The sequence below is a fragment of the Oryx dammah genome, unplaced genomic scaffold (genome assembly GCF_014754425.2).
Source record: "Oryx dammah isolate SB20612 unplaced genomic scaffold, SCBI_Odam_1.1 HiC_scaffold_15, whole genome shotgun sequence".
Taxonomy (NCBI): domain Eukaryota; kingdom Metazoa; phylum Chordata; class Mammalia; order Artiodactyla; family Bovidae; genus Oryx; species Oryx dammah.
In genome coordinates this window covers 8061841-8081954 of record NW_024070199.1, presented here as the reverse complement: position 1 = coordinate 8081954, position 20114 = coordinate 8061841, and the positions used below count along the sequence as shown (strand labels likewise).

General features: G+C 44.9%; 2 protein-coding genes across 2 annotated transcripts in view; one reads left to right on the top strand and one right to left on the bottom strand.

Annotated features, from left to right (window-relative positions):
* The window catches only part of LOC120874855 (translation initiation factor IF-2-like), a 135168-nt gene that overhangs the window by 113391 nt on the left and 1663 nt on the right, over positions 1 to 20114 (bottom strand). Inside the window, exons 3-4 of the mRNA XM_040256545.1 lie at positions 19902 to 20099; positions 19566 to 19698 (exon numbers count right to left, since the gene is read on the bottom strand). Coding sequence (XP_040112479.1) covers positions 19566 to 19698; positions 19902 to 20099 — 331 coding nt within the window. The remainder of the gene's footprint in view (positions 1 to 19565; positions 19699 to 19901; positions 20100 to 20114) is intronic.
* PRSS23 (serine protease 23) overlaps positions 9310 to 20114 on the top strand; it is a 20084-nt gene continuing 9279 nt past the window's right edge. The window contains exon 1 of the mRNA XM_040255500.1: positions 9310 to 9509. The gene's annotated coding sequence lies outside the window, so the exon portion shown is untranslated. The remainder of the gene's footprint in view (positions 9510 to 20114) is intronic.

Here is a 20114-nt window from a genome sequence, read left to right as displayed (position 1 = left end):
TGCCATCCAGCCATCTCATCCTCTGTCGTCCCCTTCTCCTCCTGCCCCCAATCCCTCCCAGCATCAGAGTCTTTTCCAAACAGTCAACTCTTCACGTGAGGTGGCCAAAGTACTGGAGTTTCAGCTTCAGCATCATTCCTTCCAAAGAAATCCCAGGGCTGATCTCCTTCAGAATGGACTGGTTGGATCTCCTTGCAGTCCAAGGGACTCTCAGGAGTCTTCTCCAACACCACAGTTCAAAAGCATCAATTCTTCGGTGCTCAGCCTTCTTCACAGTCCAACTCTCACATCCATACATGACTACTGGAAAAACCATAGCCTTGACTAGATGGACCTTTGTTGGCAAAGTAATGTCTCTGCTTTCGAATATGCTATCTAGGTTGGTCATAACTTTTCTTTCAAGGAGTAAGCGTCTTTTAATTTCATGGCTGCAGTCACCATTTGTAGTGATTTTGGAGCCCAAAAAATAAAGTCTGACACTGTTTCCACTGTTTCCCCATCTATTTCCCATGAAGTGATGGGACCAGATGCCATGATCTTCGTTTTCTGAATGTTGAACTTTAAGTCAACTTTTTCACTCTCCACTTTCACTTTCATCAAGAGGCTTTTGAGTTCCTCTTCACTTTCTGCCATAAGGGTGGTGTCATCTGCATATCTGAGGTTATTGATATTTCTCCCGGCAATCTTGATTCCAGCTTATGCTTCTTCCAGCCCAGCATTTCTCATGATGTACTCTGCATATAAGTTAAATAAGCAGGGTGACAATATACAGCCTTGACGTACTCCTTTTCCTATTTGGAACCAGTCTGTTGTTCCATGTCCAGTTCTAACTGTTGCTTCCTGACCTGCATGTAGGGTAAATAAGAACAATAAAAATGACAACCTAATAGTCAACATTTACACTGCATTAAATACTTTGGCCACTTGATGTGAAGAGCTGACTCACTGGAAAAGACCCTGATGCTGAGAAAGACTGAGGGCAGGAAGAGAAGGGGACAACAGAGGATCAGATGGTTGGATGGCATCACGGACTCAATGGATATGAATTTGAGCAAACTCTGGGAAATAGTGAAGGACAGGGAAGCCTGGCATGCTGTCGTCCATGGGGTCACAAAGAGTCAGACACGACTTAGAGACTGAACAACATACAGCATTAAGTATATACCAGGCACTGATCTAAGTACTGCGTAGATACGAATTTATTTACTCTCTACAATATCTTCTGTAACCACACCTAGAAATAAGTGATAGCATTAATGAGACACTGCAGTAATCAGTCCCGCAGCTAGTAACCACCCGGGCTGGGATTTGAACCAAGGGACTCTGGCTCTACATTCCATGCACAAGGCCTCTCCTAGCATCTACTGTTCCTCCCTGCCTGCTGGCCTGCAGTCCCGGGATGTGGGGCCATCCCCCAGGACAGGAGAAGCGCAGGGTCATGTGGGAGGGGAGGGGAGTACGTCAGGGAGCATCCACCTAGGATTGGAAGCCGAAGCCAGAAGTCTGGGTACAACTGCCAACTAGGAGGTTATGGTATGTGGCTCTCTGAGGGCTCCAGGCACCCTGTGCTTTCTACTCTTGCAGCACTAAGCAGCCTGCATCCCAACTCTGGGCTCATTATCAAGGCCAGGAGTTCCTCCAGGGATGGTGTCTAGATGAGATCGGTGATCCCTCAGTAGCAGGGGGGACAGGGACCTGGTCCATCACTGAACTACTGGTTTTTTTACTTTTTAATTAATTAATTGGCCATACCATACAACATGCAAGATCTTCCTTGGCCAGTGATTGAACGCATGCCCCCTGCATTGTGGGTGCAGAGTTTTAACCACTAGATCACCAGGGAAGTTCTATTTTTATTTTTTTATTTATATTTTGTCCATGCACCCTGTGGGATCTTAGTTGCCTGACCAGGGATTGGTCAGGGTGCAGAGTCTTAACCACTGGACTAAACTGCCCATCACTAAACTATTGTGATCCTGGGCCTAAAAAAACGCACTTATGAAATGAGTAATGAAGTAGGCCCACAAATACCACTGCAAGCACTGGCCCAATGGTTTTGAATCTTTTATTCCTGCTTAGTGTAAAGGCCCTGAAATGAGTTACTTAAGAATTTTGAGAATATTCTCAGGCCCCAAACCTGCAATTCTGATTCATTTGGTTCAGATGGTTCTTAAAAACATTTTTACTGGAATATAATGGACAACCAGAAAAGTGTATATAGGTGAACAGTTTGCTGAATTTTCACAAACTGAATGTATCTATGCACCCTGCACGGAGGTCAAGAAACAAATATTAGTGTAACAGTTTTGGGGAGTTTTAAACGTACAATCCTGATCATTCTTATGCAGATCTCCTGAACACTGAGAAACACCGCAGGATTGCTTAGCACTAAAACTGTTAAAATGGAGCGAGCCTGCACATGCATCTTTGAGGATGACAAGGACAGGAGAAGGGAAGCATTGCTCATTGGGGACAACAGAGGGTGGCATGACTCCTGGAGTCGTGAAATGGAGAAGGCCAGCTAAGTCACCAACTAGCTTGCTGGATATGAAAAGCAGAGCTCATAAGCTCCCAACACCTGATGAGAGGCCCTGATGACTCAATGGGAGAGAAGTCCACGGATGCCAGGTCCAGGCCTTCAGTTTATCAGCCGCTAAAGCAAACAAGCTTTCAGAGCAAAGACAGAGAGCCTGTGCACCCCATGGATGTAAACTGAGTCACCTATTTCCAAAACAATGGGAGTCCCTCCTCTATCTGAACCAGACTGGATGAGACCTTCAGAAATTCTTTTTCAATTTCAACCACAATTTCTCACACACACACCCAGATCTTGGTTGGGTACCAAGAGTTGCTCTGGAATGTTCTTTCCCATGCTTTCAATTGAGGTCTTTCACTATGGGTTGGACTCATTCACTGTCTTTTTCCTCCTGTTTTTCCTTTCTTCAGAATTTTTTGATTCCTGATGTTCAGCCTAGAAGCCATGAGCCTGAACTTCTACAAAAATAAATAAATTTGGTGATGGGAAAAGAAGAGAAGGCTTCATTCTGGTTATCTCTTGATCACTCATTCGTGGATTCATGGAGCTCTGATATCAGCCTGAATATTCCAAGCTGTTGAGTTTTCCTCCAACATCTAACATCCTTCAAAGCCTCACCTTTAACAAGTATAGACACAGATGGCAGAGAGGGAAGAGAGGTCGTGCAGGGAAGGAAAGTCATTTTGGTATCAGGCCTTAAACAATTTCTCTAGTCTTCTATTGTTAAATCACTGACAATTTCCCTAACTTTAATTTTTTTCAAGTGCTATATATTCAACAGAGGACTGGGCTGTTTTGTTCTGTTTCCCAGGTTTGGCTTCTAATTCTCCCAGAATTTTTTTCCCGCCTGTGGGAAAAGAGTTTGAAACATTTCCAAATAAGTTTGGAAAGGAGTTGTCTAGACTCTATAAAGATTAAAGATGAGTTCCTTTTCTGCATAACTCCTTGTCTCCAGCTGATCAGTAACCAAAAGAACAATCTGCATCCTGGTTCCTAAGGAAAGCTGAAGTGTAGCCCCTTCCAGAAAAGTCACTTCTCTTAGTCTACTATTCATTCATCCGATCACTCATTCATCCACTCTTTTATTCAACAGATTGTCATTACTGAGTGTATACTGACTGTGTCAGGACTTTGCTAGGTGCAGATCACCAAGTACAAGTTCCCTTCGCTGGCCTTTCCTTTCATTTCTGCACTAGGGGGAGCACTCAGAAGAAGGGCATATAGATATCTCAAATTATCTTCTTTCCCCTCCAGCTGCCTCCAGGCATCCAGTCCCTGGTTAGAAAGCTGCATAATTGGGACTTCGCTGATGGTCCAGTGGTTAAGAGTCCACCTTGCCACTGCAGGGGATGCAGATCTGTGAACTACTACCCCACATGCCACAGAGCAACTCTGCCCAGTACTGCAACTAGGCAATTCCCAGGTGGCGCAGCGGTAAAGAACTTGCCTGCCAATGCAGGAGACGTGTGTTGGATCCCTGGGTCGGGAGGATCCCTTAAAGAAAATGGCAGCCCACTCCAGTATTCTTGCCTGGAGAATCCCATGGACAGAGGAGCCTGGTGGGCTACAGTTCGTGGGGTCACAGAGAACCGGACACAACTGAGCACTCATGCAAGGGAGGGACGGTTGCAACTCGAGAGCCTGTGCGCCACAATGAAAGATAGCGAAGGCTGCAACTGGGATCTGATGTGGCCAAATAAGTAATAAATAAAAAGAAAACCTTAAAAAAAAGAAGAAAGATGCATACTTAAGGTAAAAGCGATTCTCTCCCAACTTGAATCTCCTCTTGGTATTGCTGTTAGCCCCTGGCTTGCTTCAGGATGACTCTTGAGAGCCAAGGCCATCATTAAAGCTGGCCTTTGCAAGGCCAGCTGCCGTACTGCAGCTGTGGCCCTCAGCGTGGAGGGCCTGGGGATGGCAGTGTCCCTTGACTGCCTGCTGGATGGCCACCTCGTGCTAGACGAGTGCTCTGGTGAGCTCTGCAGAATCAAAATTCAACTGTTCCATCCAGATTGCATTCGCTAATTTTCATCCTTTTGACCTCATTCCAAACTAGATGTTAGAGCTATTTGCATTAGTAGGATGAAGGTCATTCTGGAAAGCGGAAAAAGCAGCTCAGCCATTATGCTTGAAAATGTGTTAGCGGCAGTGTGACTGAGGGCAAAAACCTGATTCAGGCTGCATCCGCACCTTTGACACTTTTCAAATTGATGTTTTTTCTCCTTCAAAAAAAAGACTGACTTCCAATGGAGTTTAACATTTTTCCTTAATACAATTCAGGTGCACGTACCTGGTTTTACAATAGATCCAGTACATGAAAATGGATGTATACCCAACAAATTAAGTGGAAAGAGAAGCACTTTCAGATGGATGGACTCAATTTACAGAATGATTCTTTCCTTCACCAAAGGAATTTCCACTGGGTTCTCTGAAAAGGGTTCGCTTTCCTAGTGTACTTAAATACTTTGTAAAAAAGTTTCATTTAAAAACATAGTTTAGACATCACACATCCTATGTAAACAGAAGACTGCTCAGAACAGGTAGATGGCTCATGCTAATATTTTTAGAGCCATTACCCCATTTCAAATGGAATTCAAATAATTTGTCAACATCTGGTTGGTATTCAATTCCTGTCTAGATGGTACTGAAGCATAGCTTATACTCGCTTCAGCTCTTAGGTAAATAGTTACTCCTTTGTGGAGCCCTCTCAGATGATGCTCACCTGTTTTGCAGAGGTGAAATCTTTCAGGCACTTATGTAGCATCTGAACTGCCCACTGTGAAGACTGCCCTAGAAATGGTCTAGGCTTTATCCATTTTATAAGTTCAGATATGTGCCAGGTCCTCAAGAAACTTGCCTCAAAAAGTAGTTGCAGTTGATGAAATGGAATGAGAAGCAGCCTTTGCTGTTCTGAAATAGTGTCTTTTGGTTAGAATTCCTCAGAACGAGATCCGATTTTGGTCATAGGGCTATGTCTCCTGGTGGCTTAGAATTAGGTTGCCCTTGTGGACAAATCATCAAAATTATAAGAGAAAATAAAAGACCACATATCTAAGTCTAAGCCAGTCAGCATAATCTCTTGCAGCCAGAGGGACTGCTTTAGGAATGTGCAATGGAAAGCAGACCTGGGATGTTTGTTGGAATCGATGAGGAAACAAACTCTCTCATGCACTTGATTTAAGTCTCAGAAAATGTAAATTAGTAGCTTCTGAAGGCTGCCTTAGCAACCAGCACAGAAGAACTAATTGGTAGAGAATCCCACACACCGATGATATCATTTGAGCTCTGGGGTCCAACATCTCCTGAGCAACACCTGTTGCAGGACTTTACAGTTAAGGGAGCAGGTAAATTCGCTTCTCTATTTAGACCTTTGCCTTGACCTCTTATTATTTGCAAATGAAAGCCTCCTGGGACTTCCCTGGAGGCCCAGTGGTCAGGAGCCGGAGCTTCCACTGCAGGGAGCACGGGTTCGACCCCCGGTCAGGGAACTAAGACCCCGCAAGCTGCAAGGCATGACCAAAACACAAAACAAACAAATGAACAAAACAAATGAAAAGCTCCTGGCTCCCCGTTTCCCAGTTGGTCTTTATATCAATTACCAAGATCTCTGCTTTCTCAGTCCGAAGTATCCATTGGCTGATCTCCATGCCAATGCCCATAATCCAGTTCAGATTCTCATGGCCTCTAATTTACAAACTCTGAGATTTATCTCTCAGCCTTCATTTTCTCCCCTCCTATCCAGCTTCCCAGAAGCTGCCACTTAATCCTCATAAAGCACAGATATGATGAAGGCACTCAGTCAATTGCTCCACAGCTTTCACTGACTCGCCCCTGCCCCCTGAGTTAAAAAAACCTACAGACTTTACCCTTCCCCACCCCGTGTATCTCCTTTACTCTCACACAGAACACTTCACTTCTGACCCTTCTGCTCACCAAATGTGTGGAGGAGCTTTCCCCCACCAAGGAATTTTCCACAACACTAGCTGGGTGTCCTACAATGTCCTTCAGTTCGGATACTACCTACTTGGAAACAGTGCCGGGTTCCACAGAGTAAGGTCTCCGTCCCACAAGACTGCTCTCCCATTTCAGATGTCAGCAGGAAGCAGGAATTCCTCAGGTTACCCACAACTTCTCTCCAATTTACCTATAAATGGGAGGGTCCCATGGCCCTCTCCTTGGGTTCAATTAATTTGTTGGAGTGGCTCATAAGACTCAGGAGTACATTTACTTATGTTTGTGGTTGTTGCTGTTTAGTCACTAAGTCATGTCTGACTCTTTTGCAACTCTTTTGTAGCCCACCAGGCTCCTCTGTCCATGGGATTCTCCAGGCAAGAACACTGGAGTGGGTTGCCATGACCTCCTCCAGGGCATCTTCCCCACCCAGGAATTGTAAACTATCTTCATGATGACGATCAAGGACCACATATGAGTGTTACTGAAAAAACAGCTTATGACCAGACATTAACTCTGAATCATGTTAATAGAAGCTATAACATGCATTTACGTCGTGTGTCACAGTTCACAAAATGCTTCTACAGACTTTACTTCCTTCCTGGTGTACAACCCTGTGAGATCAATAGGGCAAGACCCATCAGCCCTGTTTACCAGCAAGGAAGAGGTAAGATCTAAGAGCAAGTCTCTATAACCAAGTAGATGACAGAACTAGGACTAAAACCCAAGGTTTCTGACATCTAGCCCCGGTCCTTCCAATTATCCGGTGCTACTTACCTTAGGCTAATAGATAGCATCATCCCTTGCCAGTGGCTGATTTAGTAAAGGTCTTATGACCATTGAATTCCCACCACTGTGATATGAAGAGAGGTCTGGTGAGCAGTATCATTGTCTTGCTTCTAAGAGAGAGATATAAGAAGAGAACTTCTTCTTTTTCTTTCCTCCTGGATATAATTGTTTATGGTAACTGCAGAGCTTCGGTGCCCCTCACCTGAAACCACCCTATCCTTCCATTTCTTGACAGGTGCAGTCCTCAACTTCTTTGTTGTCATTTAAACCGGCATAAGTCAGGGATTTCCATTACTAACATGTGAAGTCATCCTAACCGAAACAATATGGGCAACTTAATGATATATGGATTTGGGGTAGAGAGTCCTGTGGTTGAATCCCCACTCCAACCCTTCAAATTGGGAATTTTACTCAACTATTTAGAGCCATGGATTCTTATCAGTAAAAACAGGAATATGTGTACCAACTGCTCAGGGCTATTCAGTCCAATGCAGTCAGTAGTAGGAAGTATCTGATACCTGGTAGATAATAAATAGCCATTATTGTAAAGATGAACTTTATACCAATGCTATAAATACTTTTACCAAGAAGAAAAAACTTTTAAAACTATAAATTTATACAAAACAATTTTATTGGCTCACTCATGCTCCTGACTCTAGTCAGGCAGATCTTAGAGTAAATACAAAGGGTGATTCCTAAAAAGCTCAGATCAAGAATACTCAACCTTTGAATGAACTTCAGTTCCCTAAAGCTTTGGGATTATGGAGCAGGGGATGAACATATTGATAATAAAATTACAACTGGAGCTGAGGTTGGAGGGATGCTACCAGGACTGGAATTTGCCTTGAAGTCAGCAATCAACCTTTCAAAGAGTAGTCTAACAAATCAAAGACTTGTCATTTATTTGCTTTTAATTTTCCTGCAGAAAGGGTTTTAAGGATTTAATAGTTCAATTTTATTGCATTGTTAAAAAAAAAGAGAGGAAAAAAAAGAGACAGACATTGCCATCTCTTGTCCTAAAAGAGGAGATAGTTTGGATAACCTCACTTTACCAAGATGCTGTTTACACAACCATGAGATCATAATCGTTAAGTGCAGGACTGGGCTATTCTGGGCCTTCCTGGTTTGAAGCCAACCACATTCTTCATTCCAACATTAAAACAAAAAAATATCATGTCACCTTGGGATGTTGTCACACTACTAGGAGAAGCTAATTTTTTGTTTTTATTTTGCTTTGTCTTTTTTTTTTGCCAGAATTATAAAGAATAATATGTAATACAGGTCAACTTTCAAATGGAGTTTCCCTGGTAGTTCAAATGGTAAAGAATCTGCCTGCAATGCGGGAGACCTGGGTTTGATCCCTGGACTGGGAAGATGCCCTGGAGAAGGGAAAGGCAACCCACTCCAGTATTCTTGCCTGGAGAATCCATGAACAGAGGAGCCCAGCGTGCTATTATAGCCCATGAGGTCTCAAAGGGTCAGACACGACTGAGCGACTAACACACACAACTTTCAAATCTGCTTCTTGTGATTTACTGTGTGACTATGTCCAAGATCTTAATATTGTTGATTGCAGCAACTGGGAAACGCTGTACCTTTCTTCAAATTTTTATAAAAGAGAATAACGAGCAAAAGATGAGTGTCAAAATCCAACTGGAGGATGGCAAAGTTTTAAAGGAGGAGCTAATTTTTATTGAGAGTGTAATCCCCAAACTATTCTGTTCCCTATCACACCCCTGTTTGATGGAGTGAACCCACTGCATACGTGTCAAGTGGCCGCACGCAGCTGTCCAAACAGGGCCTCAGTCAGCCTGGAGTGAAAAAGAAATAAAGCACCCGTGTGCTCTGGGAAAAGCCAGAGGATGCACACTTGGGACCTCGAAGACAGCCAGAGGTGGCAGGTGGAAGGGCTCTAGAGCCATTCTTACCAGTTCTGGCTTATGTCTTGATTTTTCCGGGACAAGGACGATAACGTGAACAGCTACTTACAGATCCCACAAGACCTAGGGGCTCAGTGCTCTCCCCACTAATTTTAGTCTGCTGGAAACCCGGATAAAGTCACTCCTCCTTGAAGGGAGTCCAGCTCCCAGTGTCAATACCAGAGTCTCCTCCCAGCGTGACCTTCACTGCTTCGTCAGGGAGACAGGCTCCCCGAGCTGTCACCCCGAGCCTGCCCTGCCTCCAGGAGCACTGGCTGCAGTCCCAGCTCCGACATCCACCTGCCTTCATGCGGGTAAGTCCCACCCCACCCCACCCCCGCGCCTATGTGAGGACTTTCCCGAGATCGGGTGGAGAGCCAGCTGGCTTTCCATGGCATGCCGCAGGCTTTGAAAGGAAAAGAACACGGATGGCCATGCTTGTGGTTTCCCTAATCTGTGTACCAAAGGCAGCAGGAGCCAGGTGACCCTGTGTTTGAAATAAAGCAGGTTACTGGTCTCAAAGAGCAGGAAGCGAATGGCTTCTGTAGATAAAATCCCTCCTCTGTTAAGGGCTGGCCACCCTAACTTGGCTTTCACAATGTGAGAAACCACCGCCATTCCCAGAGATGGCTATGGGGCGCTGGGCCTGCTGAGCTGCTCCGCTCTTCAGCAAGTCTCCTCTCTCCCGAGGGGAAGGAAAACTAGGGGCCTCGGACTGTGTCTGCACACTGACCAAAGAAATCCGCTGAAAACTAAAAACAAGTCTCAAATTTAGCTCACTAGTGTCTGTTCTCGAGGTCACACTGGCTGATGTCAGGCCAAACAGCCAGTCTTCCCTGTTCAAAAGGGCTCCCCATTGCCTACAAAAGGCCATCTATTTTGGGCTTTGCTACAGCAGTGTTTGGGGCTGGATGTGCAAGGGCTTCAAAATAAACCAACACACGATACCTTCCTCAATTAGCTTTTACACTCCAGGAGCTATCCAAAGAGCTGTTATTGAAAATAAGAAGTTGTAGCTAATGAGTAGAAAATCAGGCACCACATATGTTAAGAAGCATTTTGATGCAACTCCTAGATTAATCCTCACTATAACCCCGGCAGGAGGGTACTGTCACTACCCTATTTTGCAAATGAGGAAACTAGGCTCTCCCAGGGTGCTGGCTATTCTGTCTTTATTTGTGTGCGCTCAGTTGTGTCTAGCTCTTTGTAACCCCATGGACAGTAGCCGTCCCAGCTCCTCCTCTGTCCATCAGATTACCCAGGCACCAAGACTGGAGTGGGTTGCCATTTCCTACTCCAGGGGATTTTCTCAACCCAAGGATGGAAACTGCATCACCTGCTTCTCCTGCATGGCAGGCAAATTCCCTTCTATTGTGCCACCCGGGATTCTCTGTCAGTCTCCCAGCAATTCTCCACCCTTTGGTGGCCTGCCCTGTACCCAGGAGGTTAAGCCTTGCAGACAGCACAGTCAGTTCCCTTGTGAGCTGACTTTGGCAGCTCCAGAGATCAGGGTGGGAACAGAGGAGGTCAGGGTGTTCCTCTCCCGCTCATTCCCTTCCTCCTGGGAACCAGATTTCCGCAGTGCTTGCAGCTGCTGTCCCATTGACACAGCGCTCCTGGGCACGTGCATGCAACTAGGTTCTGCTGCGGTCTTCTCCCCCTTGGTCCCAACAACAGCCACGGCTTCCCCTGCTGCTGGAGCCTGGGTGCTCTCTGTCCTGGCTTGTTCCCTCCACCCTGTTCTCACTGCCATAAGTGGGCACTCCCATAAAATTTCTTCATCTGAACCAAGCAAGGGGAAGGTGGGTCTCTGTCAAAACCGCAACTATATAGCCAACCAAAGACACGCAGGCCAGAGATTCAGCAGGGGCAGGGGAGAGGAGAGGTAAACTGAAAATGAAACAAATAAAATGACGTAGAAATTGTTCTGGGAAATCAAAGGCCAATTGAAAAAATGCTTTGTAGAGGATGTGACATAGTGTTAGGCCTTTTAAAAATGTATAGAGGTGGATTTAGAAAGCAAACTGGTGGTTACCAAAGGAGAAAGGGAGGGGCGAGGGGACAAATGAGGAGTATGGGATTAACAGATACAAACTACTGTACATAAAATAGATAAGCAGTGAGGATTTACTGGGTAGCACAGGGGTTACACCCATCATCTTGTTTAATCTATAGTGGAGCATAATTTGTAAAAATTCCGAATCACTAAGCTGTACACCTAAAACGAACACAATATTGTAAACCAGCTATACTCCAATTTAAAAACAACATTAGAATTGAGACAAGTGGATATGAAGAAAGAGTTTCAAATATAAGTAAAGGTGATGATGCAAAAAAAGCACAAACCACGTATCAAGAACAGAAGTGGTTTGCTCTTAGAAGTGGGGTAAGCTTATGGATGGTTTTTCTCAAACCGCATCCTACAGAACTCTACTGTTCTATGACATGTTACTACCATATTGAAGAAAAGAGTCTATGGTCTAATAAGATGGGGTAGAGATAAATGAGCTTAAGCAGATTTCTTCACTCCGGACTTCTCAGAGCATTTGAAATGCTAATATGTGTAATTTGAGTACTTTTTTCCCCCACGTCTATTAACATCTTCCAGAAAGTGGGAGGAAATAAGCGTTTGAGAAGCAGACTCCACAGTCCTGAGGGCATCCAGTGTGATTCAGAACACAACCCAAAGCGTTCCACAGAAAGTCGTGGGACAGTCCCAAGTCTTAGACAGATGATGCCTAAGAAGACCAATATGTAGCGATAGCAGGAGTACTGAAATGTAACCAGCACACCAAGCAGAAGTGAATTTGTTATCTTAAGTGACCTAAAAGGAAAGAATGGTGAATGAGCATCAAACAGAAATTTGGATTTACATCCTGGAAAATAGTAGAGCCCCAGTGGTTAAAATTTCACATACAGTATGCCTTGCTCCTAATGGCTGCGATGGCAAACTAAATTATTTCAGACATTATGTTTTAAGCTAATTAGAATTTTACTTATTCATTCATTCAATCATTTTATTAAGTAAAAATTCATTGAGCCTTTATCCTGAGCCAGGCTCTCTTAGAAGACAGAGGAAAATCGTAGGGTCAGTGGTCCCATTCATGAGACATTCTGGACCACTTGAGGTTGAACATGTAAATATATAGTTACAATGTAAGATATAATTTCAATACAATTCTCTGAAGACACAGAGCATGAATTTACAATTCTAGCAATGAAGGGTTTAGAAGCCTTCAGAGAAGAGTTGATATTTGAGCTTAAAAGATGAGTAGAACTTGCCAGGAACGAGAAGAAACCTCATAAAAAGACACTGAATTTGAGTATCCAGCCCCCACACTTAACTGCATAAAAGATTACTCCAATACTCATGGATAAATACAAACGTAAGTTGAAATACAAACATGAGTTGAGAACAAAAGGATTTTCCAAAAAGGCCTTTTAAAGCTATCGAAATTTGAAAGAAATTTTAATAAGATTCCCATTGAAAAGAGAATATCAAAAAGCTGTTTGAGTCTATTTCAAGGCCAGCTGCTCTGCTGCTTCTCCTTGAGTTAAAGGAAGAAAAAAAACAGTTTTTCTCTTTTGTTCTTGCTCATGAGATCCAGTATACAAGTTAGAGTACATCAGAGAAACCCAGCGCTGGCCTCCAGAGACTTTCTGAATTTCACCAGAGAAAATGAGAAACACACAGTTATTTCAAAATGTTTCTAATTTTTCAGTTTCAAATAGTGCCCACATTATACAGGAAATTGCTAGTGCCAAAGCCTGTTTTTCTTTCTAATAATTTTAAATTGCTATATTCTTTTAAGTAGGATTAGAGTAAAGCTTTCCTTTGCTGTGCAGTTTTTTTTTTCTTTTCTTTTCTTTTTAGACTACCATATGTGACAATTTAGCTCTACAACTACTTTACATTTTAAGCCTTTATACATTATACTTTCACATATTTATATTCATAGTATTTGATTACTTATATTTCCAAGTGTTAATACTTAAAATGAGTAATTGACTCAATGGACATGAGTGTGAGCAAACTCTGGGAGATGGTGAAGGAGAGGGAAGCCTGGTGTGCTGCAGTCCATGGCGCTGCAAAGAGTCAGACATGACTTAGTGACTGAACAATAACAATGACAACAATCGACACTTTTAACGGAAACAGGAATTTTAAAGTTTTAAGTGCTATACGAATACATTTACTTTATTAAGTGCTGTAAACATTATTTTTAGTGGTTCCTTTTGCTATCATTTTTTTTAAAATTATGGGAACTAGTTGTGGTTTTATTTTTTATCATAAAGATTTTAAATCCAATCTTCATGAGAGAAAAATCTGGCTTTGCCCTTAAAACACTGACAGATTTATAGACCTAACAATATTCATGTTGAAGATGCTGGTTGAATAAATGAACTGATGGTGCCATATGGGGAGACTGGCAGGGGAGACAAAAAGACTAGAACCCTGGCTCCCATCTGAACCTGTAACTCTTCCCAAATTCAGTACTGTTAGCCCTCTGTATCATGGGTTCCACAAATTCAACTAACCATGGATCCAAAAATTTTGAAAAAAAATCCAGAAAGTTCCATGAAGCAAAACTTGAATTGGCCATATATCAGCAACTGTGTGCATAGCATTTACATTATATTAGGTATTATAAGTATAACCTGGGCTTCCCTGGCGGTTCAGTAGGTAAAGAATCCACGTGCAATGCAAGAGAAGCAGGAGATGCAGTTTCCATCCCCGGGTCGGGAAGATGCTGGCTACAGTCCACAGGGTCACAAGGAGTCAGATGACTGAAGCAACTGAGCACGCATGCTCAGAGATGATTTAAAGTATTGGCAGATTTCATAGGTTATATGCAAAGACTATGCCATTTTATATAAGGAACTTGAGTATCCTTGGACTTTGGTATCTGCAGGGGTCCTGGAACCAACCCTCTCTCTACAGATACTAAGGGATGACTGGACTAGGATGACTGGACCAGGAAACTCTTCGCTGCCTACAAACGAAACCTATGATAAAAGACTTAGGGTTGAACAAAAGTCCTGAGATGGTTTATTCTTGGAAAGCCTGGCTCTGATTCATTCAACTCATTAAACAAGTTTGAAACATTAAGCATTTGCAGTGGTAGTAATAACAATAGGTAATATCAATTTAGAATTTATTTTATGCTAGCCCAGTGCTGTGGGCTTTGTACTGGTTATTCCACTGAGTCCTGACTACAGCCTGAAATAAACCCCACTGTATAGAACAAAAAAGCAAGGCACAGAAGTCACATCACTTGCCCACGATCACCCAGCAACTAAATGAACTCTAAATTGAGCCCAAGCCAGTCTGACTCCAGAGTTCCACCTCCTTTGCTCTCCCAGGACCACATGCTGGGGGTGCCCGAAGATACAAATGTGGGTCATTCTCGAATAAGGGTCACAATGCTGTAGACTCAAAGACTGTAACAGTAGGTCCTCTAGACTCTCTACAGATGAGAAATCCAGGCTAAGTGAGATGACTTACCCGAACGCACCCAGACAGGTTGAGAATCCCTGCTTCCCTCCCAACCCTCTCTGCTATCTCTCACTCCATTTCTCTTTTCACTTACTACACAAAGCTAGAAACCTCCACTTACTGAATAAACTCCTGGATCCATATTATCACCACAGATATAAGAAAACAGATGGAAATGATTTTTAAATGTGTAAGTTTATCTCCTTAGAAATAATTCCCATGGACACCTTTTAAACTGGCAAATTTTTGAAGCTGCGTGTGAGTCACAGCCTTGTAAACAATAAGCACTAAGAGGAATGATATATGAGGACTTTGGGATTAACAAATACACATTACTATATATAAAGGGGGGCTTCCCTGGTGGCTCAGAGGTTAAAGAATCCACCTGCAGTGCTGGAGACCAGGGTTCAATCCCTGGGTGGGGAAGATCCCCTGGAGAAGGGAATGGCAACCCATTCCAGTATTCTTGCCTGGAGAATCCCACGGACAGATGAGCCTGGTGGGCTACAGTCCATGGAACTGCAAAAAGTCAGACATGCCTGAGCGACTAACACACACACATATAAAATAGTTAACAGCAAGGCCCTCCTGCACAGGTAACTACGCTCAGTATCTTGTAATAACCTATAATGAAAAAGAATCTGAAAAAGAATATATACGTGTGTATAACTGAATCCCTTTACTGCACACCTGAAATGAACACAACACTGTAAACCAGTTATACTTCGTTTTTATTTTTAAAAACTCAGCATTGAAACCGACACAGAGTTGGTGTGGGGTCTCTCCCCTCCCCGCCACCCTAGGTTTCCAATTATCTTTCAGTCCCATCTTGTCTCCTGCATGGAGGCCACTTAACAGGTCATTACTAAGTGACTGCAAGCCTGGAACAAAAGCAAGACAGAATCAAAAGGATGTTTTGAGTTGGAGTGATGGCAGTCACTCATCAACCTCCTTATTGTAAGGACGAGAAAATGCCAGTCTGGGAAGCAGTACAACACGGCAGAAGCTGCTGACAGAGTGCAGCAGACGGGGCAGAAGTCACAACTGTGTTACTGAATGGTACACACTGGTATCCCACTTAAGCCCTCTGAATCTCAGTCTCCTTGCCTGCGAAGTGGAGATAACCGCAGTTCCTCTTTTTCGGTTTTCTTGAATTAGCATGTACGAAGTTCGGTACATGGTATGCACTCAGTAAACACAGCTACAATTAGCACAATCGAGGCCTAGCTCTGCCCTCTTCACTCTCCCACTGTTTGCCTTGTTTATGCAGTAGAGGAACCCAATGCAATGTTTGCTGACATTCTGCTAGGGCTTCATCCTCTGAGCTTCAGTGCAAATTCTACCACCTCTTGGGAGACTTCAGCACCTGCCAGAGTGGGAATTAACAATTCCCTCTTCCGTGCTCTGTAGCTGTAGTCTGAACCAGCCTGTATCTCACTTTCTCCTTTGTTTGATTTTGTTTTGCTTATATCCAAAGCCTCAGTTCCTTGAGATGAGGGATATTTGCTTTCTCCCTCCCTACCTCTATTCCCAGGTGGCTCAGTGGTAAAGAATCTGCCTGCCAGTGCAGGAGATGCAAGAGATGCGGGTTCGATCCTTAGGTTGGGAAGATCCCCCGGAGAAGGAAATGGCAACCCACTTCAGTATTCTTGCCTGAGAAATCCCCTGGACAGAGAAGCCTGGAGGGCTAACAGTCCATGGGGTCACAAAAGAGCTGGACACCACTTAGCAACTCAACAGCAACTCTCTTATCACAGCCCCCATACGGTCACCTTATACAGACCGGGCACTCGCTAAATGTGTGGGCCTTTTCCTGAATGCATTTTTAACAACTCAGCTGTGTACTCTTGCCTGGAAAATCCCATGGACGGAGGAGCCTGGTGGGCTGCAGTCCATGGGGTCGCAAAGAGTCAGACACGACTGAGCAACTTCACTGTCACTTTTGAATTTCATGCATTGGAGAAGGAAATGGCAACCCACTCCAGTGTTCTTGCCTGGAGAACCCCAGGGATGGGGGAGCTTAGTGGGCTGCCGTCTATGGGGTCGCACAGAGTCGGACACGACTGAAGCGACTTAGCAGCAGCAGCAGCCATACTCATGAAAAGTATTTGAGAATTATGATTATGGAGTTGAACTGAGTTCTTAAACAATGTGGGTTTTGGATTTTCTGGTGGTATTTTTTTGTTCATACGGGGAGTTGGGCAAATATAAAGACAAATATCTAGGTTTGGCACAAGGACACCTGCTACACAGGGCATTTCTCTTTGAATCAAAGTCCTCTGCAGCTCTGCTTTTGCTGCGGTCCATGTGGCAATCACAGCGACGACCTTAGGGCCCGGTAGCATCCTCCCGTTTTACTACCAACAGCTCCTGCAAGCAAGAGAAGGGGGTGGAGCTTGTGCAAACACGGTGAGTCCTGTCTGGGCAGGGGCAGGAGGCCTGAGGCTGGTTCTGGGAGAGGACACAGGAGAGAGAGGTGCTCTCAGGTCCTTCTGTGCCTCAGTTCCCCTCTCAGAATGATGGGAATAAAACTACCCTGTTCTCTAAGATGCTACCTCCCCAAACTGGTGACAATGGAATTTCAAAAACTGCCAGGACAGGGATTTCCCTGGTGGTCCAGTAGCTAAGACTCCACACTCCCAGTGAAGGAGGCCTGGGTTCGATCCCTGGTCAGGGAACTAGACCCCACATGTCATAACTAAGAGCTCACATGTCTGAACTAAAGGTCCATCATGCTACAGCGAAGAGCAGAGTTACTGTGTGCTACAGCTGAAACCTGGCCAGCCAAGTATCTATCTGTATATATATATTTTTTTTACCTGTCAAAGCAAATGAGCAGTGAATGTCAACTTCAACTGAGGTGGTCCTAAAGTGCTCCAAAGCAGAGTGAAGGTATTGTATCTGTGCATAACAGATACAACAAGAGCTAATATTCAGGAAGGGTTGACTGTGTCAGGCCATGTGCTAAGCATTTCCTGTGTTTTAACTGATTCAGCCCTTCAAACAATACTATGAGGTAGTCACCGTTTTACAGAAGAGGAAATTGAGGTGCAGAAAAGTTACAAAAGCTACACAACGGGTAAGTGGCAGACCCTGAACTAGTACTCATATAGTTGAATGTTACTGGCATGCTCTTAATTACGTTCCTGGATTGCCTTCCTGTGGCCATCTCTTAAAAAAATTTATTTATTTTATTTATTTATTTTATTTAAATTATTTTTAATTGAAGGATAATTACAGTGTTGTGCTGGTTCCTGCCATACATCAACATGGATCAGCCACAGGTACACATATGTCCGCTCCCTCTTGAGCCTCCCTCCCACCTTCCACGCCACCCCGCCCCTCTGGATATCACAGAGCCCCAGTTTGAGTTCCCGGGACTGCTCACAGTGCCTTGCAATAATAGGTGCTTTGTCAGTCTCTTCCTTCTTTTTCTCCTTCTAATTCCTTCCCTGGTTCTTCTACTAAGTGAGGTGTTTGACTGTTAATGGTGTTTCTCTAGTTGGGAGCTATAGACACTTGGAGGACCCATAATTTAATTTTTTATAGTTATGATTTTAAAAAATGAACATAAACACATTCGGGTCACTGGGATAACCGCCTGATGCCAAGGATTGCCTTGTGATCTCGGGGCCTCTGTGAGCTCTGCCTTGACACCAGCAGTCACCACCCTTCTCATTACACTAATAAGAAAGGGATAGCACAAAGTTAATCTCGAATGATATATGCAACTCAAGTGAAAGTCAACTATTATAATAACATAGGGTGTGAACAAAAGGGATGTAGCTGGAAGGGAGGAAAGAGGTGAGAAAACTCACTCAATACAGAGCGCTGGCCACACCATAAGACTGGCAGAGCCACCAGAACCCAGACATACTCACTTCTGGGCCAAAAATACACGACGCTTGCAGCCGTTGCGTGCTGGTGTACTAAGTCACTCCCATCTGTCCGGCTCTTTGCCACCCTATGGACTGCAGCCCACCAGTCTCCTCTGTCTAGGGGATTTTCCAAGCAAGAATCCTGGGGTGGGTTGCCACACCATCCTCCAGGGGATCTCCCTGACCCAGGGATCCAATCCAGAGTCTCTTATGCCTCCTGAGTTGGCAGGCGAGTTCTACTGAGTAAACATCAGTAATTTAAATTTTATAGTTCTGGGAGAAGGACTTTATATTTGATGTACAAATTTATTTTTGCTTTATTCCTGGCTTGTTCAAAAGCTATAACACAAGTTTATATCTGGTTTTATATTTATAGCTAGAAATGCAACATTTTGAAAGAAAATAATTTAAGCCAAGCCTGGGGAGGCTGAAGAAACTTTTGCCTTTAACACAGTGCCCTCAGGTTTGAGAATCACCAACAGTGACAAGCACATCAATGACAAACGCAGGCACCTTGGGTCTGTCATTAACACACTAGTGTGAAATAGCCTGTGAGACCCCTCTCTTTTTGACAGCAGGCTTTGGTGGGAGAAATTCTTTCTCTGGTGGCTCAGACGGTAAAGAATCCGCCTGCAACGCAGGAGACACAGGAGATGAGGGTTCGATCCTTGGGTCAGGAAGATCCCCTGGAGGAGGGCATGGCAACCCACTCCAGTATTCTTGCCTGGAGAATCCCATGGACAGAGGTGCCTGGGGGTCTACAGTCCATGGGGTCGCAAAGAGTCAGGCATGACTGAGGAACTAACACATGGGTGGGAGAAAGGAAAGGCAGGCAAAATGGCTTCACAGAAGAAAAAAACGTGACCTTAGTGCATTGGGGCAAGTCCCTCAACTGAGAAAAGCCTCCTCCTGGGCCTTACCTGTCAGAGGGGTAATCAGTACTTTCTCCAGCTGAACTGTGGGTCCCTTGCAGTGACTCAGGGAAGCTGACCCACTGGGCGAGGAGGTGGCTCCACCCGCTGGCGCCCCGATAAAGAGCCGAGGCCGGTGGGCTCCCCAACCAGCCGGTCCCTCGAAGCTGCCTCGCCCCAGCCGCGCTCCGGGCCCGGCGCCCCGCTCTGGGTGCGGCTGGAGGGGGTGCAAAGCCTGGGCGGTCCTGCCACTGGGAGGCAGGTTTCCGCCCCTGGGGGGGTCCCCAGAGGCTGGGTGAAGCGGGAAGGAGCTCGGGCATCACCTAAAGACTCTGAAAACTCTCAAAAGTGCATGTGGGGTGAGGAGCGCACAGGGTTTGCTTCCAACTCGGCAAACTCGCGGAGGGGTTCCGGGCGCACCAGCTGTGCCCCAGAGCCCCGGCGCTAGGCTGTCGACTTTGAGGTGGCTGGTTTTTCCGAGCAGGAGGCGGCGGGCCGGCAGCAAAGGCCTCGGGCTCGCTCCGGCCGGGGGCTCCCCGGGAGCCGGCGCGGGCTAGCGCGGCGAGGCCGGGACAGGAGAGCGCCGGGGCCACCGGCGCAGAGCCGCGCGCCGCGGTCCTGCAGCCCGGAGCC